We start from the raw sequence: 25,328 nt of genomic DNA, 5'->3' as shown, positions 1-25,328 counted from the left end.
AACATTTAGAAAGCATTCCCATAAGCCGCTGCGAACTTATGGAATAGAGTGGGACATGAATTAAATCAAGTACGTACATAAATAACGAAGAACGATGCCTCGCAGGCACTATGAAAACTCCATAAAAGCAGTGGTAACATAGTAAGCAAACATTTGGCTTAAAATACAAATTTCCACACGGTCTCAGTAATCTTCATTTCAAGTACAGTGGTACCTTGGCTCTCAAACTTAATCCGTTCCAGGAGTCCACTTGACTCCCAAAACCGTTCGAAAACAAAGGTGTGGCTTCTGATTGGCTGCAGGAGCTTCCTGCACTCAAGCGGAAGCCATGTCGGACGTCCAGCTTCCGAAAAATGTTCGCAAACTGGAACTCTTACTTCCGTGTTTGCAGTGTTCGGGAGCCGATTTGTTCGACAACTAAGCCATTCAAGAACCAAGGTACCACTGTATCACCTTCTAAAGAACTCTACGTTAAACATGTAAAGAAACTGGCCAAAGTCACTGCATGCGTCTATGTGCCCCTTTCACCAATTGTCTGTGTGTGGCAGGGTTGCGGGATTGATTTAAAGAATAGAGGAGTCACTCTTTACCCTTTTACCTATTTCGATGGAAGCCTTCCCTCTCAGGAGCAGTTTGAGGCACTCAACATTATCTGTCAAGCAACAATAATGAAGAGCAGTGCTACCTTTGCCTGTCTGCTTGTCCAGGTTGCCACTATGCAGAAGGAAAAGGGTAAAAGTTTAGTTCACACGCACAGAGTAGTCTAACTCTCAAAAAGCTTGCTTTCATGCTATCAACAAATATTACAGCAGGCTTGTTTTTGTTTTCAAATATGAAAATGAAAAGTGTTTAAATAGCATTAGAATCGCTCACCTGTTCTGCACCAAGAAGTCAACTATGTGGAGTGAGGTCCGATCAACAGATCTCACAGCGAGATGAAGGGCAGTTTCGTCTTGTTCCTGAAATCATATGGTGTTTTGACCAATAGCAAGCAAGGAAGGGTTGTTGTTTTTTTGGGAGATACCTCCCTATTTTTTGTTACATTATGCTAAACAAAAATTTAAAAAACTTTACTATAGCTGGCTTTGGTCATCACTATCAAAATATGGCTTTGATTTAAGACAATTCATCCCTAAGTGATGATAATGTTAATTGTTCCAGGTCATCTAAACAGGGAAATGGTAGAAATATTATAACGACCATAACAATAATATTGATACCCCTGCTCATCTGCCTGGGTTGCCCCAGCCACTCTTGAAATAAACCCATCTCAAGAAACCAAAGGTTCATATAGGAAAATGTACATGCATAGGACATTTAGAGAAGATAACATGTACAGCAAAGCTTCCCAAACTTTTCATGTTGGTGACACACTTTTTAGACATGCATCATTTTGTGGCACAGTAATTCAGTTTTACTAGCAAACTGGAGGTTAAGCTAACCCCTTTCCAGCCCTGGGAGGAGCATGGGGTGTATGTGTCTGTGCAACACACCTACACACTGCAGCCGACACACTAATGCATTGCAACACACAGTTTGGAAAGCTCTGGTGTACAGTATAGGTATTTATAAACCAATGCTACAAGCCTCCAAACTCAGAAGGGACTGTTTGAGTGCTTTGTGCTAAACAAGAAGATGGACAGGGTAGGCATGTCAAAGCACAGAGAACTGGTGGGATCCTTGCTATCCCTTGATACAAATAACAGAAAGCCCAAAGCTTAAGAGTTGGGATGGTGCTGTTCTTTATTGTCAAAGAAGGCATATAGGGTCCAGCAAGTAAGTTAATTAGAAAAACAGCGAGCTGAATTATTTTATGCTAATTTATCAGTCAACTCATTAGTTTTACACAACTAATTGAACAGTATTAAAATGTATAGAAGCAACTATCATAGTACTTCTAAGGATTAAACCACTCTGGGGATTTAGCACTTGGCTAATAATGGTTATTTAATTTTCGACTGGTACTAGGCTAGTAGGATGTTAAGCCATGCTTCATTAATAATGGCTAAACAGTATTTGTAATTGTACTATCAAGGATGGATCAACAGCACGTGGAAACTCAGCCACATAGCTGTGCGTGAATATTCTGTGTGCTCGCTTGCCAAAGAGAAGGAAGAAGAATGAGGGTGGAGAGTGGAAGATAAGAGCAGGTTTAGCAGGAGGCCCAAGTTCAAAAAAATTGAGAAACAGAGATGTAGAAGTTACACTCATCCCATAAAACAGCATTTTCAAAACAATAGACCTGAGATGGATCCGAACTTAGCCGTGTTTTGAACAGATCATGATTAATGCATGGCCCACTGATTTCAACACGTCTACTTTTAGCATGGCCATCCGTGTTCCAATGCAGTCTGTGCACAAGCAGAATGGATTTCTCTTGCGCAATGGGATTTCACATTCTTCTCTTCCTCTCTACATGCCCTGAAAATCTGCTCTGGAGTACTGGGAAGCCCTCCAGATCAGTTGGGAGGGGGAGGGGTGCACAATGCGGAGGAGGTGAAGACCCCTTATGTAAACCGAAATCTGCTCATGGGATGTTGGATTTCACTCTATGTCTGGATCCATCCCCCTTTGTTTGGATTTTTGTATGCTCCCACCCACATCCAGTGGATGGTACAAAATCTTTTCACATTTATGTTTTAGATTTTCTATTCTTAATAACGCGGTTTGATAACAGATGGATGAGCCATTTTGATAAGATGCCATTTTTCTGACTTCTTTTGCAAACAGTCATCCTTTTAACATTTCAAGTGAGCGACTGAGTTACTATCTCATTTCCACAAAAACAGCACATAACATGTTAACATGCCGATAACAGAAGAAATTCTACACTTACATGCCCATTTGCGAGTGGAATTTTCTCTGTGAGATCCACATTCTCAGCATACACTTGAACCAATCCAAAAATATCTCTGGTTCTGACCGCTTCACAGAGGCTCTGCAGTTTAGCCACGTTGTCTGAGTGTTTCTTCCTTGCATATTTTCTTTCAATATATTTGGCATTAATATAATCTTTCCTTGCATTCCTGAAATGAGGTGTGATTTTATTTTATGCAAACTTGAAATGAGACTCGCTTCACAAACAATATTACGCAGGCTGCAATTCTTCAAATTACAAAAAAAGGCTGATGGGAATGGTTTGGGTTTCACTTTCAATGGCCTTGTTTGCATATCACAGTAAAGGGTTTACTAAGAATGCACCAATCTCATCCCCTTTGTTTCTCTTCCCTGGCCCATAGGAGAAACAAACCACAATCCCTGTCTTAGCATAGCATCAGAACTACTGATCATGGTTTAAAGGTAAAGGTAAAGGTACCCCTGCCCGTACAGGCCAGTCGTGACCGACTCTGGGGTTGTGCGCCCATCTCACTTAAGAGGCCGGGGGCCAGCGCTGTTCGGAGACACTTCCGGGTCACGTGGCCAGCGTGACGAAGCTGCTCTGTCGAGCCGGCACCAGCGCAGCACACGGAAACGCCATTTACCTTCCCGCTATAAAGCGGTACCTATTTATCTACTTGCACTTAGGGGTGCTTTCGAACTGCTAGGTGGGCAGGAGCTGGGACAGAAAGACGGGAGCTCACCCCGCTGCGGGGATTCGAACCGCCGACCATGCGATCGGCAAGCCCTAGGCGCTGAGGATTTACCCACAGCGCCACCCGCGTCCCTTATTTTATTTTGTTCCAAATAAACCATGAAGCCACAAACAAACCTTGGTTGCGGATCATGGTTTGCTTGGAGCAAATAAAATAATAGTCCCTGGGTTTGGACATAATGCAAGGCCAGAGATCATGATTTGGTTTTCCCGTGTGCTAGCAGGGAAGAAGAAAGCAGGAGAAATTGGTGTGTTCACAGTAAACAACTAACTATGGCTAACCACGACATGCAAACAGGGACACTACGATCACTTCCCTCCTTCTCTGTAACATATGTGAAAGTTTTGTAGTTATGACTGTTTACTTGTACAAACAACAAACTGATTGATTGGGGTGAATGAATAAACTCTACTCGCTGCCATAAAAATCTGTTTTCTTTAGGTCTTTCTCAGGAAATGCATAAAATTACTTTGCAAATTGAATTAAAACTAATTGCAGGGTCATTCGATGGATGTGCTCTTCCAACAATTCAAGGGAAACCCCCTGCACTGAACTTAAAAGTCAGACTGTTCTGTTACCATTTTACATTATTTATCTTGAGGTCAGTTGCTTAAGTTTGCTGTCATGTGTGATTTAACATGGAATCTGTTACAGATTACAGAGGATAACCAGATCTTGTACGTTCCATTCAAATACCAGTTTTTTTGCTTTAGTCTGCCTTTGTCTAAAAAAACTGGAAAATGTGTAAGGTAATGTTAAGTCCCAACTTTTCTTCTCTGCTATCATCAGAGGCAGGGAGGAGTGTGTATCTATCAATTCTTCCTTTCTTGTTGTGCTACTTGATCTTTTCAAGCTGTTCACTAGGTTACTTTTAATATAAATGAGGAACAGTGTGGTGTAATGTTGGACTAGGACCTGGGAGGCCAGAGTACAAATCCCAACTCAGCCATGGAGTTCACTGGGTGATCTTGGGCCAAGTCACAGTCTCTCAGGCTAACCTATCTCACGGGGCTGTTCTGAGGATACAAGCATGCCTGCCCCCTTTAACTCCTTGGGGGAAAGTTGCGAGATAATTTTTTAAAAAATAAATTATTTGCTACTACAGTGGTATCTCGGAAGTCGGACGGAATCCGTTCCAGAAGTCCGTCCGACTTCCAAAACATTTGGAACCCAAAGCGTGACTTCCAATTGGCTGCAGGAAGCTCCTGCAGCCAATCAGAAGCCGCGGAAGCCCCGTCGGATGTTCAGGTTCCAAAGAATGTTCACAATCCGGAACACTCACTTCCGGGTTTGCAGTGTTCAGGAGCCAAAACGTTCGACTCACAAAGAGTTCGGGATCCAAGGTATGACTGTATGCTGAAATTTTATTCAGAATGCACCTCAGCAGACCACGGTACCTTTCCCTGCCATTTCTTAACAAGCGCAGAAACCAAGAGTTACCTCTTACGTTTATAAAAATGGCACCAAAAGGGATAGAAAAAAAGATATTTGACCCAGAGAGTTCCTGTGAAACGCCACTTGCAGGATGATCCCACAAAAATAAAGAGATGTGTGATTTTTTTGCTGATTCCTCCTGTTTCCTGAAAAGCTGCTCCTGAGGGCTAGGGAAGTAGGGCAAATCAAGGAAAACCCCACCTACCTTCCCCTCTGCCCTGCTTCTTCTAAGTCCCTTTTGTGCACAGAAGCAGCTCTTATGTTTGTGGAAGGGAAATAACTATAAACTTTATTTATTTGTTGATACAATTCTGATCTGTTTTCAGTCCCCTGTTATTTTAGCTTTTTGAAAGTTTTACATTGTTATTCATTCTTCTGACTGATAATTTTATAGTTTTAGCTTTTTCGTAAATGGCTTTGGATTCTTTCTTTTTTTTACAATCGTGCGGCGTATAAATTTCATGAAATAAACAAAATAGGAATTTGTGTTCCAGCAGAAAGCCATCCCTGAAGTTTATGCTCACACTGTTAATGCTGCTGAAGTTCCCTAACGAGCAACTTGCTTAATTTATTGGGTTATGCCCAAATTTCTTTCCCCTCCAATTGCTCCTTTAAACGAAGCGAAGGAATTTTATGAGAAGGCTTTGAGAGTCACTTACATCTGTGTGAGAATGTGATCTGTACACATGTGGAGGTTGACGTTTTCAATTTGATTCCTAAAAATAGCAATTTAAGCTTATTTTAGTCATTAAACAAGGGTTATATATTGTGCATGACTTCAATGATTATAGTTGACTTTAATGACTATGGTTGCCAGATGTCCATTTACCAAAGCGTGGCATCATCATAAAACATAGCTGCTTACACACAAGGAGATCTTAGGCTACAACTTGCTGTCTGTTTTAAACCAGAATTGGTTGTTCCGAGAGAGTCATGATTTATTTATTTAAAAAAAAAAAACAATTTTGCCTTGACACATGGATTGGTGGGATCCTTTTGCTAATTTAGGGTTGCCGTATTTCAAGAAGTAAAAATCCAGTTTTTTAGGGAAAATTTCAAAAATCTGGACATTTGGCCAAAATTATCCCCAGAAGCTAAGTCCGGCGTTGGAATCCCAGACAATCCAGACGTATGGCAACCATAGCCAATTAATGGGATCCTCTTTCCAATCAAAGAGTTTATGAACTCAGTATTTTCTTGTTCTCCAATACTCTTCTTTCCTGAGACTACTCTCTTTTTCCGTCCTGTCTCTGGCAAACAAGAGTTGTTAATGGAACTATTGGTAGTAAACATTCACATATATCCTCTCAGCAATCCTTAGAACAGTTCTATAAGTTCATATTCCTGCAGCCCTGCTTAAATTTCATGCTGATTGTTGCCTATTTAGAAAGAGCTGACTACTGTGGGTTTTTCTGTTTCTATAAACTGGTCAACGGCTCCAATAAATTCACCCAAATTGCAAGTGGGGGGTGGGTGGGCTTGGAGGCAGAGATAGCAGTGACTTGCTTTAGGTCAACTCGCAAGTTCATAGTGAGGGCAGTATTTGAACCAGGAACTGTCCAACTCACATTCTTAATCACTACACTGTAAAAGCTTTCCATACTTTCAATGTTTCATACTTACATATCACTGCTTGGGTTGGGCTTGACCATTTCATCTGCCGGCAAACAAAATTCCATAATTTCGTTAAATCCTGCATTCCCAATATTTTTGGCAAGCTATAAAGGGAAATATAAACACACCGGGCAAAGATTAACATAATCACGTCAAGCAACTGATTTCAGTAGCAACCCATTTTCTTGATTTTCCAGTGGAGAAAGAACTTAAGGTTAAAAAGTTAAATCTTAGAGAATTCTGGGGGTTGTATCCAATGCTAGTTCTACTCAAGGGTAGACCCATTGAAATTAATTTCCACAACAAATTTAGGAACATTACTTTCAATCGGTCTATGTTCCGAGTAGAACGTAGTTGGATACAACACTGAATCTGTAGTTCCCTGTCCTGCCCAGATGGGTCCTTTTAACACATGAAACCAATAAGCTTTATTAAACAAAGCTCCAATAGCGTGACCGCAGTTCCTATAGAAACAATTTAGTCCTGATATATATATATATATTTAACTGCAATACAGGAGAGACTTTCTTCCAAGAAATTTAAAAGAGATTCTATTGTTGGATGATCTCCAATATTAGCCATACTTAGATTTTGAGTATGACTTACGTAGCTGTACACCACTTATAGAATTACAGTAACACTGTACACACAGAGACTCAGTTTGCCCATCGTGGTAAGCTGTTAAGTGCTGATCTGAGGTGTTTCGTTCCTCCTAACTGGTGTGCAGAGGATATAAATGACATGGTTTAGTGTTACAACCAACCAGATATCATGGTTTGTTTTCTCCAAACAGACTTATCAACTGCGGTTTTTTGGGGACACAATTGTGGTTTCGTTGGGGAAAACCACAATCTTTGTGTTATGAGAATTATAAGGTCTAAGATATAAAATAAATTTACCAGGCAAACACATATATAAATATATAAACCACATGTCTGAAACAGTACAGGAAAAAAGTCCTGAAACCATTTTGTCTCTCCCAAATTGACCTCAAATATTTCTCTGCAAGGACAAAGGAAATGGGAAAACCTCCCCATTGTCTCTTTGCTCACAAATCTTGTCTTAAGGGCCTATCTGTGTATGAATAGGGTGAGTCTGTGACCTGGATTCAGGAACTGAGTATTTACAATCACAAAGGAATGGCCAGACTGCCCAAGTAATGCAATCAGTGATCATTATCAGGTACCATGGCAGACAGGTTTTCTGCTGTATACCGCCTCTTCTGTGATGTATGTATGATGTATTGGGGGGTGGCCTTAAGCTTACAGGGTGGCAATTTCAAAAAGTCTATATATAAGGGATTGCACACCATTGTTCTGGGTTCCTCCTCCCTCGTGCAGGTGGTAAGTAAGACCCTGTTGCAACAATAAAGATCAGGCTTACTAGCTGCTTTGCTTCTCAATATTCTCTGGTTGGCCTCTGTTATTTTCTCCTACCGATAGAAAACCTACAAAAGGACTCTATATAGGCTCTTGGGTACCCCATAAGGGAAAAGGAGCAGTTTTGTTTTCTTAATAACACTTTGATTCAGACATAACACTCTCCCAGGAATCATGGCTTGTTTCTCCCCGGTGCAAACAGAGAGGAGTAAAATGGATACAGTCTGTTTATATGTGGTCAACCATTAACTGTGTGTTACCATAATGTGCAAATACTGCCACCAGCTACACACCAACTCAGCTTTCGAATGACAGAAACGTTTTTTACTTTACCAGCAACTCAGATGTTCCCAGCACATCTAACGTGAGTGACTGCATTCTGGAATAGTGGACGCCAAGTTCCCGATGGATTCCTGAACACTCAATGCAAGTTAAAATGCCCAGGTTTGTTGAAAGCCATGTAGGATCTGAAAATGATAAAACAGAGGGGGGAAAGAACATAAGCCACACAGGGTAATGAAATAACAGAATCCCTTCATGGGATATAAACCCAGCAACTAGATTTTGCATCCATACAAAGCAAAAAAATGTATAAAGCACATGATTAGTTGAAGTTGGTTTTCACTGTATGGTTTTATGTATTATTGTAAACTGGTATTTTTTCTAAGAAACAGTGGCATATAAGTATTTTCATAGACAGATAAATAAACCACAACTGCTGACTTTAATGGATGGGGCAAGGTTCTGGGACAATGTGGTGGAAGTGAGTTGTGGTGGGGGAAGAAAGTGCACCTCTGAATGGCCCTCTCCTGGGATTATCTGTAGGACTCCGCTACACAGACAATTGCAAAACTGAAAATGGAAAAAGCAGCATCCATAATAGTGTGAAAGCATTAAGGCACATAAGTTGTTCTAACAGTAATCGATTATCCTTTTGGAGGAGGATTGGTAGATAGGTTTCTGCTTTTTATGTAAAGATAAAGGTAAAGGGACCCCTGACCATTAGGTCCAGTCGTGGCCAACTCTGGGGTTGCGGCGCTCATCTCGCTTTATTGGCCGAGGGAGCCGGCGTACAGCTTCCGGGTCATGTGGCCGGCATGACTAAGCCGCTTCTGGCGAACCAGAGCAGCGCACGGAAACGCCGTTTACCTTCCCACCGGAGCGGTACCTATTTATCTAGTTGCACTTTGACGTGCTTTCGAACTGCTAGGTTGGCAGGAGCAGGAACCGAGAAACGGGAGCTCACCCTGTCGTGGGGATTCGAACCGCCGACCTTCTGATCAGCAAGTCCTAGGCTCTGTGGTTTAACCCACAGCGCCACCCGCGTCCCTTCACAGCGCCACCCAAAGGGGCACAAATCTTTACATGGGAAATAGCACATCGTCACTTAAAAAAAAGTCACCTTGTGCCCCACAGTCACAGCACGTGTCATTCCCAGGCATCCTCTGTACATCAGAGATGATTTCCTTTGTCAGTTCTTGGACAATGTTGTTTTCTCCTGTGTTGTCATCGCCTTTGAATGCATTATTTAAAGCTTCTTCTTTACTGTTCTGTAGCACCGATATCCAGCTTGAAAAACAAAACAAATTCCATTTCTCTGTTCAACTGGTAAAAATGCACTACTGTCCTCCAGAGAAAAAAGTTTAAAGGAAGGCAGACAAGGCTTACAAGACTGAGCTTAGCTCTCGCTTACAGTCACAGGGAGGAGGCAAACGAGAGTCGAATCAAAACTTCAGCAGAGGCTAAAAGAAAAACTCCCACTGGAGTTTAAGGGCTGTGATAGGTGTGTGGTTTTTAATGCTAAGGAAAGGAATTCTGGCTAGGGTTGAAAATATCCATAATTGGAAATTTGGTGGTGCTGGTGGAAGGCATTTGTTTCCTAAACATTAAAATTCCATGGTTCCACATTTATTTGCATTACTGCCTGTAGATCCAGAGCAGCCAATATGGTACCCGTCAGATGTTGTTGGACCAGCAAAGCCAAGGGTCAGGGATGATGAGAATAGTAATCCAATGACATTGACTATCCCTGCTGGAGATGAACAGAAAGTTTAGTCTTCCTAGCCTGTCTAAATAATGGCTAGAATTAAGGATTATCTTTCTCCTCAGTAGAGAAGCAGTTGTTTTATCTACTGTAGACACCACTATCATGAGCAAGCGAAACAGCAAAAGAAACAACAAAAACCACTATTAATGCAACTTACATTTGACAGTCCTGTTCATCTTCTGCTTGGAAATGATACGTTCGGTCATCTACAGGAAGATAAAATGTTTCTAGTGTCGACTCCCAAAAACGTTTGAATAGTTCATCTCATCATAAGTCATGACCCTTTCTGAAACTCATGATAGATAGATAACAGTGGAAGATAGAGACAAGTTTTTGGGAGCACACGGAGAAGACCTCCACAAAGGACTTGGATTGCCAGCGCCAGAACTTCCAGGGGAGCCCGCCCCCTCGGATCCTCAAGGACCGGAGAACAAGGTACCACCCCAGAAAGAATAACCAGACCTATCCAGGATGTCTCTGCAGCTTTTGAGTTGGAACATAAATGGCTGTAACAGTCCCGAAAAAAGGTCTAAAATTTTTCATATTTTAAAAAAGGAACAATTGGACATTATATGCTTACAAGAAACACATGTGATTAGGCTCCATAGAAAGGTGTTAATAAATAAAAGGCTTGGTCAAGAATTTATATCATCGGATACAGTTAAAAAGAGAGGTGTAGTGATCTATGCAAAAGAGAGCCTTTCACCAAAATTTCTCTTTAAAGATGAAAGTGGAAGAATCCTCGCAATAGAAGTACAGTATCAAGGAGAAAAAATTTTGATATTAGGAATTTATGCTCCAAATGAAGGAAAATCGGATTTTTATAAGAAGTTGCACGAGATCATGCTGGATTATCTGGATTACAACAACGTCATCATGATGGGGGACATGAACGGGGTCGTATCAACAAATATGGATAAGTCACAGAACCAGAACATTACTAAAGAGGGAAGACTACCTAAGACCTTTTTTGAAATGACTGACAATATGGACTGGGTTGACATCTGGAGAGTTAGAAACCCCCTGGGAAGAGAAGGAACATTCTTTTCTGAAGCTCAACTGACTTGGACACGAATCGACCAAATATGGATAACTAGAAGTCTGGCACCTAAGGTGAGGAAGGTGGAAATCTGCCCCAAAACATGCTCCGACCATAACGCCTTGAGAATGGATATGACATTGATCCCAATCGGCTCCTTTAGATGGAAGATGAATGATGGCCTGTTTAGAGATCAAAGAATTGTAAAGAAGGCCCAAAAAACCTTAAAGGACTATTTTGAGATTAATTTGAACACTACGGTGGAAAAAAGAACTATCTGGGATGCAAGTAAAGCTGTGATGAGAGGGTTCTTGATTCAACAGAATTCCTTAAAGAAAAGACTGCAAAATGAAAAGAAAGATAAAATTCTGGAAAGTATCAAAGAGTTGGAGAAGAAGTTAAGATCTAACCCGAAGTCCCAACCGATTCTGAGAGAAATCAAACTTTATCAGGCGCAATATTCCAAGCTGATAAATCAGGAAATAGAATGGAAGATTAAAACAATGAAACAAAAAACTTTTGAATCGGCAAATAAATGTGGGAAACTGCTAGCTTGGCAGTTGAAAAGGAGACAAAGATTAAATACAGTAACAAACTTAGAGGTTGAAGGAAGGAACATTCAGAATCCGGGAGAGATTAGAAAGTGCTTCCAGAGGTATTTTAAAAAGTTATATACTCAAGGGCCACAAGATGAAATAGAGATTACACAATTTTTGGAGAGAAATGGATTAGCAAAGCTGTCAGAAGAAAATAGAACAATTTTAAATGGCAAAATAACACGACAAGAGATTGAACAGGCCATCCTGAGTTTGAAACAGGGCAAATCACCAGGGCCAGATGGACTGACCTCTAACTACTATAAGACATTGAAGGATTATTTGATACAACCTTTGTTGGAGGTCAGTAATGAAATAATGGAGGGGAAGAAGGCGCCTGAATCGTGGAAAGAAGCATTTATCACATTGATTCCAAAGTCAGAAACTGAAAAGACACAACTCAAGAATTACCGTCCCATCTCCCTTTTAAATGTGGATTACAAAATATTTGCAGATGTTTTGGCACGAAGATTTAAGAAAGTTTTAAGTGAGATAATCCATAAAGACCAGGCAGGCTTTCTCCCGGGCAGACATATGTTTACTAACACAAGGAACATCATAGACATATTGGAACTTTTACAAACAAACATAAACACTAAAGCAGTTTTAATTTTTATAGACGCGGAGAAAGCCTTTGACAACATTTCTTGGAAATTTATGAAGGGGAATTTAAAAGAAATGGGAGTGGGACGGGGGTTTGAGAACGGGATTGAGGCAATATATTCAGAACAAAAGGCTAAACTGATAGTTAACAATGTGGTTACAGAAGAGTTTAAAATTGAAAAAGGTACACGACAAGGCTGCCCGATTTCCCCATTACTGTTTATTTCGGTTCTGGAAGTGCTCCTGAATATGATTAGGGGGGACCGGTTGGTGGAAGGGATTCAGGTCGGAGCGAAACAATATAAACTTAAAGCTTTTGCAGATGACCTAGTTCTGACATTACAGGAGCCGGAGTCTAGTTTGAAAAGAGTACTACAACTGATTCAAAACTTTGGTCGAGTGGCAGGATTTAAGTTAAATAAGCAAAAAACTAAAGTTTTGGGGAAAAACATGACAGATATTGAGTTGGAACAGCTTCAGAAAGAGACAGAACTAAATGTGGTTAAAAAAGTTAAATACCTAGGGGTAAACATAACAGCAAAAAATCTGAGTTTATTTAAAGATAATTATGAAAAATGTTGGTCAGAGATTAAGAGAGACTTGGATAGTTGGTCAAGACTAAAACTTTCTTTGTTAGGCCGAATAGCTGCCATCAAGATGAATGTATTGCCAAAAATGTTATTTTTGTTTCAGACACTGCAGATTGTAGACAAGACAGAGTGCTTCCGGAAGTGGCAGAAAGATATTTCTAAATTTGTCTGGCAGGGCAAAAAGCCCAGAATCAAATTTAAAATATTAACAGATGCGAAAGAAAGAGGGGGCTTTGCCCTGCCAGATTTAAAGTTGTATTATGAAGCTGCAGCTTTCTGCTGGTTAAAAGATTGGTTACTTCTTGAAGATACGGATGTCTTGGATTTGGAAGGTTTTAATAATGCGTTTGGATGGCATGCATATTTATGGTATGATAAAGCTAAGATAAATAAGGCCTTCAAGAACCATATTGTCAGAAAATCAGTTTTTAATGTCTGGACAAAATATAAAGACTTACTGGAGAATAAAACTCCGAGGTGGCTGTCGCCCCTGGAGGCTAAGGCTCGGAAAAGAGCCAATATGGAGGCCAACTGGCCAAAATATTGGGAGATAATAGAAAAGGATGGTGACAACTGGAAATTGCAGAGTTTAGAAAAGATGAGAGATAAAGTGCGAGACTGGTTACACTATGCTCAGATTAAAGAAGTGTTTAAAAATGACAAAAAGCTAGGATTCCAAGTGGAAAAGTCAAAGTTAGAAACTGAACTGTTAGAACCTAAGACTAAGGTACTTTCAAGAATGTATAACTTGCTGCTGAAATGGAACACACATGACGAAATGGTAAAATCAACAATGATAAAATGGGCGCAGGATATTGGGTATAATATTATGTTTGAAGATTGGGAAAGGTTGTGGACCTCTGGGCTGAACTTCACTGCATGTAATGCGTTGAAGGAAAATGTGATGAAAATGATGTATAGATGGTACATGACCCCTGTTAAACTGGCTAAAATATACCATTCGTCTGATAGCAAATGTTGGAAATGTAAGGAAAATGAAGGAACATTTTTTCACCTCTGGTGGACCTGCCCTAGAGTGAAGGCCTTTTGGGAGAAGATATATAATGAATTAAAAAAGGTGTTTAAATACACCTTTACTAAGAAATCAGAGGCCTTTCTCCTGGGTATTGTCGGCCAGAGTGTGTTAAAAGAGGACAGAACATTCTTTTTGTACGCAACAACAGCAGCAAGAATATTAATTGCCAAGAATTGGAAAACTCAGGAGCTACCCACTGTGGAAGAATGGCAGATGCAACTGATGGACTATATGCAATTAGCCGAGATGACCGGCAGAATTCGAGACCAGGGAGAAGAAAGGATGGAAGAAGACTGGAGGAAATTTAAGATTTATTTACAAAAATATTGTAACTTGGCTGAGTGCTGAATCGGATGCCAGTGCAGACAATTGTCTACCATTAAATTAGATTTAAGGCTGAATTATATGTCAAACCAAATTAAGATTATTAATTAAGATGAGTTAAATGATAATTTGTTTGAAATTAATTTAATAATGATGTAAGTGTATGCGGGAGGTGTGGGGGAGTCCCATGTAACAATTGAGAGATGTTAAATGGACAATGATAAGTGCTTATCTAATATATGCTTTATTTGAAAACTTTAATAAATATATTATAAAAAAAAAAAAAAAAAAATGAAACTCATGTACCAGATACTGGTGGTTGTTACTGCAGTTAAATTAACTGGGCAATACATTGCCCGGGGTTAAAATCACCCATATATGCAGATGATGCAAGTAGGATTAAGCGGCAGGCTCACGTATAACTTCCCTGCTGCTATGGTTGCTTATTTGATCAGACCAAAGACCACCAACAGAAAAGTTATTGCGAATGTTTGCTCAGAACTAGTTTAGAAATGCAGGGGTTAATACAATGACACCATCAGCAACTGTTGGTTGTGTAACTATTTTCCATCCATCCTATTTCCCTAATATATCTGGAATGTGAGTGCTCTTGCCCAGATGGGGGAAGTCTTCCATTTAAAAAAAAAAATGCTCAAAATAATGACATGCATTATTGCGGGCTTCCTGAAAGCATTTTGCTGTCCACTGTTGGAAACAGGATGCTGGGATTGATGAACCTGAGCTAGTAAGGACTTTATTTTTATTTTACAGCACAAGTTCCTCCTGACTCACTTCCAGCAGTTTTTTCCTCCACCTTCCAACCATGGCAATACAAGGAGCTGTGTTTTATTTTACTTTCTAGAACCCTGATAGCGCCCTTGCCTGCTTTTCACTTGGGTGTTTTTTTTTCTTTGCCACTTTGCTTTGTAACATTTGATTTTTATTTCCATGGTGTTGTTTGGAGGGGGGTGGAAACACCTGCCAATTAAAAAATGTCAAGCCAAACATGATGATAAAAAATGCCTCAATTTAGTGCAACCACAAGTCCACAGCACGTGAAATTGGAAAGAATTTTCAAACATTTCCCAAGGTTGCTCTCTCACATTAAAGGAGACCTTTGAAACAACTAAGCAGACCTCTGAAAGCTATTATAAAAGACTTGTACAGTCTTATGGCTACATCTCAGAGGATTGCATCATAGCGTATGTCACACCTGTTGGCTCAAGCTGAGCCTCTACTGGCTGGAAGTGCCTACATATTTCCACTTCTCCAGAAACCTCAAGTCCATGCAGTTGCTTATGTCTCTCTGTGTAGAGTGCTGGATTAAAAACAGTGTGTTTGCTATGGACCAGCACTGAGGCCTGACTCATACACTACCAGGACAGCACAGAAGCCATTGCTTTGTGTTTGTGTGTCACGCCTTTCTAGTAACAACTGAAGAGAAGCAATCACACGGACAAGCTGATAGGCATGACCAAACAGCCGTGATTCCCGTGTTGCATCCAGTTAAAACGTTTGGAATTCTACGTTGGCAGCAAAGTTGTATTTGCAAACTAATTTGCTTAGAAAGTTTGGCTTTGTAAAGAGAGAGAGAGATGGCTTGGATCTAAAGACCCTGCTATAGCCTGTCATGCAGGTTCTTCCCCACCCACCTGGGCTGGCGGCCTCTGAGAAGTGGTTTGAGAAGGTCAGGAGACTCTCAAGAGCAGCTTGTGGGGAGACGCAGGGGGACTGGAGAAAAAGGAAACTCCAGTAGCCACATCTGAGTGGGAGCATCTCCCCTCTCCCTCTTGGACATAGGGATTCAAGCCCCAGTTATGAACTATATAACTTGGCACAGCTATCAACATGAGAAGCTTAGGACGGCGTAATTGTAAAAAAATATGTAGAGAAAAGATGCCTTAGGAAATCATTGGCCTTCCATATGTTGTTGGACCATATCAACCTCATCCAGCATGGCTAACAGGGCTGATGGGAGTTGCAGTCCAACATCTGGAGGTCCCCCACCCATTGCTTTGGGAGATATGAAGTATAGAAAGGTTCTCCAGAACATATGCAATAAGATTGGCTGCAACATAACAATTTGGTGGTCAGTGAGCAAAAAAAGGAAACCCCCTAGAACTAAATGAAGGACGAGGAATGTCAGAAGTATGACACTGTTAGAAGTATGGGATTTATCATGCACGTGATCAACTCCAGAAAGATTCCTCAAGAGAAAGGCAGCCATTTTGATCCCAAAATCTTAAATGGGCAGAAGGTGTAGTATGACCTGGGGATATTAGCCATTTGGGGAGCTGCAAGGATCAGAGCATGTTCCTAACTAGAAAGCCAGATTTGGTGAATCTATAGAAAAAGGGGCAGACCGTAAACAGAAGAATGAATGGCTAAATGTTGTAGCTGGCTCAAGGAACAAGTGGCCTATACTGAAAGAACAGTGCTAATTTTGCATCTAGAAGAAAATGAAAGAAAAGAACATCTGTATCAAAGAAAGTGGAGGCAGAATGTTGGCATATTCAAGAGAGGAAGGTGTGAGGAAGAGAATGGCACACACATACCCCTGTTTGCACAGTATGATCTTGACTTATATATCTTTTTATCTTTCAATAAAGAATATAAAAAACCTATTATATGTATAAGTTGCTACAAAATTCCCGGTTCTGAAAGAAGAAACCCCCATGATCAAGAAAAGGAATTGTTGTTAGACATTAGTTATTTATAATTACATGACCTTTCTGATAATATTTCAACAATATATTCTATACAGGCTTCATGACTGATTTTGAGATTTGGTTCTGCAGAGAAATCAGGAAAGTATACCTAAAATAACCTGAATAGGGCACCCAATGATGGCTAATACAGCAACAAAAACTGAGACATATAAACGAATAGTTTATACTGACAAACATATAAGAATGATATGTGAAATATATGAAAGGCAAAAATGTTCAAACAAAGCAAGCTCTGATAGTAACATATTCCAAATGTATCAGACTGAATTTTGGAATCTCACCATTAACTTGTTTTTCCCCTTGAAACAATATGGAGATTTTTAGAACTAACTAATAGAAAGTACCTACAACAAACCTACGTGATATGAGGTCAAAACATTTTTTCTCTTCTGGGTTTGTTTTCACTTGGCAAGTTAACAGATTGAGCTTTGCAGGAGGCCGGTTTGCCTGATTAAAGAAGAAAACAAAACAAAAAGGAATATCCCTTAGTAAAAATGCATAAAGAATAAAGACTTTCCTGTTATCATGGATTTCTAAAGGGAGAATCCTCCTGCATACAAGACACCCAAGATATGCCCATGGAAATTACCAAAATAGGCAGATATCCAGTTCTTTTGAATAAACTACAGGAAGTGGAAATGATTAGATCTAGGGCAAGTTCACAGCAATATGAACTGTAAGGAACGGGGCAAATTGCTACTTCCTGTATTACAGTGGTACCTTGGTTTGCAACCGCTTTGGATTACAGCCATTTTGGATTACAACCATGTCAAACCCAGAAGTGTGTGTCCCTTTTTTTCGGATTACAACCAATTTCTTATGGGAGGCCCCATTGGCGAAAGCGCACCATGGGTTACAACCTGTTTTGGTTTACAACTGGACCTCCGGAACGTTTTATGGTTGTAAACCAAGGTACCACTGTACAATATTAAGATGCGTCTACACCTCAGAAAGATATGAGCCTTGGGAAGCAGGTCAAGAATGGCTGGATAAATTTACTTCAGTTCTAAAGTTCCATTCAGAAATATAGTCAACGGGTACAACTCACACCACTGCCATTTATGCTTTATGAAATAATTGTGTGAGCGCTATAATTTACTCATGAGCACATCCTCCTGCTGCAACACTTGGCCGACACAGGAAGCATCTACTTTAGTAATAAAGGTGCATTAGACTAAGTTAAAATGATCTGAACTCTTGTAAAGGATCCAAAGGACAAGGTAACATTGGGCTCTCCGACTTGTTATAGTAGGCACTAGAGACAAATAAACCATTAAGCGTTATTGACACAGTTAACATTACATGCAAATATTTACCATAAAAACATAAGACAAAGCAGTTCCAAGAGATGCAGCGTGAAGAAAAACTCATACTGACTATTGCAGTCGGACATTACACAAGAATATTAGTGGCACGTTTCATAAACAGTAAAGGCAAACAGAGATATATATTTTTGCATGTGTTCAACTCTTGACAACTATGGTGCGAGTAAATATTTGCAAAAACAAGGCTATGGTGGATTCCTCTTCCTAAGAATACATCTTTTCATCATGACTGGTTTATGAGAACATTATGGGCTAGTTTACACCAAACGATTGCATTCAGATTTTACATATGGTTAAGGCATGGGAGCAAAAACATTTAGGGCTCATCAACACTGGAGTGTAACATGGATTTGAAGCTGCTTGTGTCTCGATTTTTTGCAGCAACTGGTACTTCCCCAGGCCACAGATAATCCAGTAAAAGAAGAATATACAATATAAAAATGGCATGTTATCCAACTGCAGATGCACTGAATTGCATTGTGTGGGTGGACTTCTTTTTTAAGTGTGATAATGTTTCACTGGGTGTGGTCTGTCACCACCTCCCGTTCCTAAAGGCACATTTGTATTATTATTGTTATTAAAACAACTCTTCTGCCTGGAATTACTCTTGCATAACCAGCTGCATTAAAAATAAAAATGACATTTGCCCTTGCAGGTACAGGAGGCAGGAAAGAAAACAAGGAGGAAAAGAAGGAAAGAGGAGGAGGAGGAGGTACAGCATATATAAAAACATAGCAAAACATCAAGCATTAAAAACTTCCCAATACAGGGGCTTAAATGAAAATGATTCCCAATCTTTCTTTGCCTGGCTTGGAGCGACACACGTTTTTTTACATCTCTTTTGAGCAAATTTAATATATTAGAAAACCTGTATTTTTTAAAAAAGCATTTTAAAGGTGCATGGCACAGGTAAACAGCTGTTTTCATGCCTACAGGGGAACCGTCAGATTTCCTTGCTTAGAGCACCACACCTGTATTTTAAATTTATTTTTTTACGACTGATTTGCACAAACCTGGCATATTGGAAAACTTGTATTACAAAAATAAAAATTGGAAAGTGGGCACCTGCAGCTAAGCAAATAGCATGCATGTTCACAATGGACCTCAGGTTTCGAGAACTTACAGTGAGTGAGGAAGCACTAATTGTTTTTTGGTTTTTTTTGGTGGTGGTGGTAGGAATTTTTTTTTTAAAATGAATATTTATTAAATTTTCCAATTTTATATAAAGACAAAAAGAAAAAGAAAAAGAAAAATATTAAAAACAATTCAGTTTCAATAACAGTTTTTCAGTCACATGTTTCTTTGACTTCCTCATACCTCCCCTTCCTGTTCTCTAGTTCAATTTGTTAATTCAGCAAATCCTAATCTCTTAACATTCCTTTTTAAATATCACCTTATTTTCCACTCAACTTTTTTAAATTTAATAACAAAAACAATTATAATCCCCATTATCTTTATCATAACAGCTGGAGAGGAAGCACTAATTGAAGGAAGTGGGCAGCAAGACAGAGAGTGAAGACATCCCATTCAAGCACCAGCTACAAGTGCAGACAGGACATCAAGCTACATTTCAGAGGCATAAAATTGAAAGCAGTTGCGTGTGGATGGAGATGCACAAATGCACGCACGGAAACAGCAGCCCAAGTACCCATGAATGCTGTCGTGTGGACAGAGCCTAGTCTACACAAAGCCCAGTGTGAATATATTTACACCGACAAAACACAACAAAGTGAAAATTAGCCCCATGTCTCTTTGTGAAGCGAAAGATAATTGAATGTTTCTCTAGAGAAATAAAAGAAGAAACTAATTAAAACAGGGCAGGCGTAACCGAGAAGAAAACAAACAATTACCGTTTTATTTTCCATTTTTAACCACAACCACCACCACAACAAAGGACAATTTAAATGACTAGGAAACGCATTTGGCCAGGGTTTCCATTGCATTTAATTAGAAACTTGACCTGAAGGGTTTTGCTGAAAACAGCAGGTCAAGAGATTAGGACTGTGGAGACTAACTGCTGAATTCAGCGTTGCACCATAACATTACACTACAATGACATTATAATGTTGGCACAGCAAACAGGGAAGTTGGTGCATGTAAAATATTCTTTGGCCTGGCATTTCTTCCTTTAGATTCTGGAGAATGGAAACTTCCTATCTGATCCACTGGATCAACCTTACTCTCTTTTTAAAAACAAAGGTAAACTTCAGAATCCATCTACAGCTTTGGTATTTGAAAAGGAAGATGTGTAGCAATAACTGACAGAGACAAGAAAAAATACCAGAATCTGTATGTTAGAAGTAGCCGGGGTGGAGTGTTAATGTGAGTGAGGGTTAAGGTGGGTGGCATTTATAGCACAAAATCACTTAAGTTTTGAAAGGCAACGTAATTTGGGGTGAAAGGATGACCCAAGTTAAGGATAGCAAAAACAAGGCTATCCCACATAACTAGATCAACATAATTGCACCAGAGCTAAAGCGCACATGAATAGAGGAATGCTCATCTAATGTTCTTGCAGGAGGAAGAAAAAGGGCAATCTTCCTTTCTACAACATGGGAACTGGGAGGCACAATGCACACCTTAGAGAACGTGAAAGGTCAGAAAAAAATGGAACTGCCCCAGACCAAGATCAGTTCAAGAGCCAGTGTAACTCAGAACAGGAGCTAATTTGATGACCTAGTGCACAATCTCAGACCAACTATGGTCATACTAATGGAGTGGTTCTCCGCATGTGTGTTCCTTTTTACCCACTACACAGTAGCCAGGCACGTACTGATATATATCTGGCATTAAAGGCAAGGCCTACCAGACGTGGGGAATAACATTTGGAAGGCCTTAAGACAGCAACAATGGCAGGTGACCCAACAAAACACAGCAGAAAACAAGGAATGATGCCTTTAGTGTGAACGACCACACCAAAATGCCAAAGAGGAAGAATAAGTTTCAACAGTTCTGCGGGCCACAGCAAAAGGCAGATGGGGACTGAAAACCATAAAAAGAGCCAATCTAGTCAGTCTGTCAGAGGACTGTCCTGAGAGGGAAAGGAGCCACAGGCACATGTCCAAGGAAGAAATTCAGGGCATGCAGCCATTCTGATGATTCTTAATATGCATTAAGGCAAAGTAACCTCAATCCCTGAAATGCATCAAGCATGTAGTATCTGAGAAAAGTGCAGATTTTGCAAGTACCAGAATTTCTGCATCTGGTTAGCTGTCCTGATTGGATACTGGAAAAAAGGGCTTTTTAAACTTGAGAGCCACACAGCTGGCAAATGTGTGGTAGAATGTCCCAAGTGACAATAGGGTGGGTTGCAAAGATGAAAATATGTTGAACTGCTAAATTGTTCTTACTGATAGAGAACAATAAATTTAAATCGTGTTGATCTTCATTCCTGCTTGCTAGAAGGCAACAGCCAATATTTCTCAGCTGGTAAAAACACAAGAGAAGACAAGTGTTGCTTCTTTAGTACCTATGCGTATTGTAAGCCAACTACACGAAGTCTGTATTTTGAGACTATCTATTTCACCAGACAAAAAAGTCTGCACAAACTCGGGGCCATAACCAACAAAGAAGTCACTTCTAGCAGTGTCCAAGGAGAATTATCAACTATGTGCATAGCATATAAATTATTTCCATTCCTGCTGTAAAGATGGTACTCCCAGAAAAGCATAGAAGGCCCTAATACAATTAAAATTACAAACAGTGAAAGAAAGAAGAATTAATTTAAATCTTGGGAGAAAAGTATTTACAATCAGATCAAAAGACAGTCCGTCTATCAACCCCATCCACGTTTGAACAAACTGTATCCACTCTGGCACATGAGATTTTCAAAAAACCAACCCGGAATTTGGACTGCAACCCCAAACTTTTAGTTTTTACTTTGCAAAACATATTTAAAATCCATCTAGTGCTGGAAATTGGGGGCCACTTCACCTGCAACAACTATTTTATACAGAAAATGTTATTGTGTAAAAATAATATGAAAAAACCATATCCATATTTAGTTTCCTATACAGAAGCTGAATAAGGCTGCAACTTAAACTCAGTGAGACTTTTTCAAGGTGGACATGCGTAGGGTTGTGCTGTATTGGAAGTATTGGAAATAAGTCCTAGGTAAAGCAGTTTTGAAAAGTCAGTGGCTCGAATAAGATAAACCTTCACACTCACACCATGGTTTGGAAACCAAACTGCAGTTTCGCATGTTCCCCCCCTCCCCTTTTTACGTGTGGCGCTCTCTACAGTTTCCTGTGAAACACAAACCTCAGCTTGTCGCTACGCCCAAATTAGCAAGCTAACACATGCTTCAAAAACAGAATTAGAAACCATCATTTGAAGCGGCAGAGTTGATTCTGGCTGGGAGAACAAGTGCTAATTATAGTTTGCCAATTTGGAATTTACGGCAAGCAATGGTTAGTGATAAACAGGAAACTGATGTCAGCAAAGCCATGTGCAAGGGGAAGGAAATGAGAATGTGTTAAGAAGTAAGTTTGTTCATACCCCCCCCCCCAAGATATGGTTTGAAGCTCATCTGAAATAAGCCAGTATGAAATGAGAAAAAAGGGGGAAAGTATAGAGAGGTAACTGTCTTGGAAAAGATAGAAAGCAGGGTTGCCATATTTTGAAGAGCAAAAAAAGAAGACTTCTACTTTTAACTATGGATCGCTATGATGACTCTAACCGTTAAAAAGAGGACATATGGCAAAGTACAGCTGTGCAGAAATGTTAAAGGCAAAGAGAAAACAGGAAAATAATCGTCTTTCACTGCTTCTTTCCCATTTTAGGTATCAAGCAGGGTTGTGAAAAAAAGAATAGTTTAAAAAAATTAAATACTTTTTTTAAATTAAAAAGTTTTAAATATATATCTCTTATTCTGGTTTTTTTTTTGGAAAAACAAAACAGCTGTTCTTTAAACAACATTGTCTAAATGATAACTGAACATAATAATACAAGCATCATAAAATCTAATTCCATGACCTTCTGTCTCACACACACACTGTTGGTTGCATTTCTACGTGGAAGAAGAAATGGGGGCTAAAACGTATGTCTTTTGAGGCCAAGCATTACAAATATTACACAGTAGGTCACGCGATGAATCTATTATTATACAGACTATGAATATTTAGACAGTCACACAGCACAGATATTAGTTTTCCATGCCACGCTGAGGAATGGGCAGTTTCAAAATGACATTAGATAAATGAATGAATGAATAATATTTCTTAACGGCTGCTATTCACAGTGGCTAGGTATTATCACCAGTGTTAAGAGGAAGAATGCCTCTGAATATCAGTGGCTGGAAGGCAAACAGAGGAGAGGGCTGTTGTATGCATGTCCTGTTCGTGGGCTCCCCAGAGGTATCTGGCTGGCCATGGTGAGAACAAGATTCAAGCCACATGTTAGGACAAAAAAATTCATGCATTGCAGAGGGTTGGACTAGATGACCATCACGGTCCCATCCAACTCTACAATTCTATGATTCTAAGATGCTAGACCAGATGGGGCCATTGGTCTGATCCAACAAGGCCCTTCTTAGCTTCTTATGTAACCCGTCTGCCCAGCAAATGCTTACGACACGTTTTCAGTTAAATGACCTTCTTAACATCCTTAGAGGTGTACAGAAAAAGCCAAACAGGTTTTTTGTTTTATTTAAAACTGGTACCTTAAGCAGATACAAATTCTATAGTGCAAAAGGCATATTATTTATTATTTTATTTTTTCAATTTCTATACCGCTTTATATTTTTAATAAAAATCTCAAAGCGGTGTACAGCATATTAAATCAATAAATCAATAAAACAATAGCCAGGCGATGTTCCTCCGGCCTCATGAGGAGCCTCTTCAGTAGGGCTGGTGAGTGTAGGCCCTGCCCCCTAGGCCAGGTGGAAAGGGCCTTGCAGGGAGCGGCCTTCACACTCGTAGCCGGGCGATATTCTGGGTGGCATTACCTGACTTTTCGTCTTAAGCCTATTCTGTGAACCGCCTCGAGATCTTGTGATGGAAGGGATGGTTTATAAATTTAATTAATGAATAAAATAAAATAAAATAAAATAACAAACCTTCTAGGTAGTATAAACGATCTATTTATCTGCATGATTGTTCATGGAATATTTAACTGTGGAAAAGCACTGTGGTTTAGCATAATATATCCAGGCAACAAGATTAGATTTTATTTTGTTTCCTCAACTGATTTAAAGATTACATGGCAAAATAATAATAATAAAAAATACATCCCATCCTAACACTGGCCTAGAAAGTTCGAATTAACAGCTTTCATTCTAGCTGAGATGGGTAAGGGTCACAGGTCAGTAGCAAAGAATCTGCTTTGCATGCAAAAGGTCCCAAGGTTCAATCGCTAAATAGGGCTGGGAGAGATCCTGCCCCAAACCCCGGAAAGCCACCGTCAGTCTGGTTAGAAAATATGGCCCAATGGTCTGACTCAGTATTAAGCAGCTCCCTGTGTCTCTAGACCCAATCACTTACTTTAAAAACAACAGGAACTCTACACTTAAAAGGATTCCTCCTACAAACATGATGCCACAATAGCAGATTATTTTTCAGAGCATATCACTTATACTTTCCTCATCCATCTGCCCAGAACAAGAGCTCGTTATTTTTAACAACATAGTAAAACATTTGGTTGTTTTCATAACCCATCATCAGGCACAGTAACAAACGAGTGGGCGTGTATTTAATTCTCATAGCAATTTGGCCAAGTTGTTGCTTTTTTGAAAAGTTAAGTGATCTCAATGAACATGCTCCGTTAAGGAATCTGGCTGATACTGTAACTATAAATACAGAGGCAGCCTAATTTGGCTTTCCCCCCCTATTAGCAACAGGCTGTGTGCATAGAGTACTATAAACAAATACTTACTGTACCATGGGAAATTGTAAGGAAACCATTTTTAACCGTGCACTTCCTCTTCTGCCACACTTTTCTGATTCTGTTTATTTTTTTAAAAAAAGAGAGAGAGAAGGAGATCTAAATTTTGGTATGACTCGTATTGTTGCAAAAGACTGCCA

At 39.8% G+C, this 25,328-nt stretch overlaps 1 protein-coding gene across 5 annotated transcripts in view; it reads right to left on the bottom strand.

Annotated features, from left to right (window-relative positions):
- ASAP2 (ArfGAP with SH3 domain, ankyrin repeat and PH domain 2) overlaps positions 1 to 25,328 on the bottom strand; it is a 100,234-nt gene that overhangs the window by 16,810 nt on the left and 58,096 nt on the right. For 3 of the 5 annotated variants that reach the window (XM_083607189.1, XM_083607192.1, XM_083607191.1), the window contains exons 11-20: positions 25,180 to 25,249; positions 17,344 to 17,431; positions 10,225 to 10,273; positions 9,423 to 9,589; positions 8,354 to 8,487; positions 6,651 to 6,745; positions 5,687 to 5,743; positions 2,837 to 3,026; positions 874 to 959; positions 599 to 714 (exon numbers count right to left, since the gene is read on the bottom strand). In XM_083607189.1, coding sequence (XP_083463315.1) covers positions 599 to 714; positions 874 to 959; positions 2,837 to 3,026; positions 5,687 to 5,743; positions 6,651 to 6,745; positions 8,354 to 8,487; positions 9,423 to 9,589; positions 10,225 to 10,273; positions 17,344 to 17,431; positions 25,180 to 25,249 — 1,052 coding nt within the window. The remainder of the gene's footprint in view (positions 1 to 598; positions 715 to 873; positions 960 to 2,836; positions 3,027 to 5,686; positions 5,744 to 6,650; positions 6,746 to 8,353; positions 8,488 to 9,422; positions 9,590 to 10,224; positions 10,274 to 17,343; positions 17,432 to 25,179; positions 25,250 to 25,328) is intronic. The other 2 variants (XM_083607190.1, XM_083607193.1) reach the window with 1 other exon arrangement.

The sequence above is a fragment of the Podarcis filfolensis genome, assembly GCF_964270895.1.
Source record: "Podarcis filfolensis genome assembly, chromosome: 3".
Taxonomy (NCBI): Eukaryota; Metazoa; Chordata; class Lepidosauria; order Squamata; family Lacertidae; genus Podarcis; species Podarcis filfolensis.
Note: the sequence above shows the minus strand (reverse complement) of the source record. Positions and strands in the feature narration are given on the sequence as shown.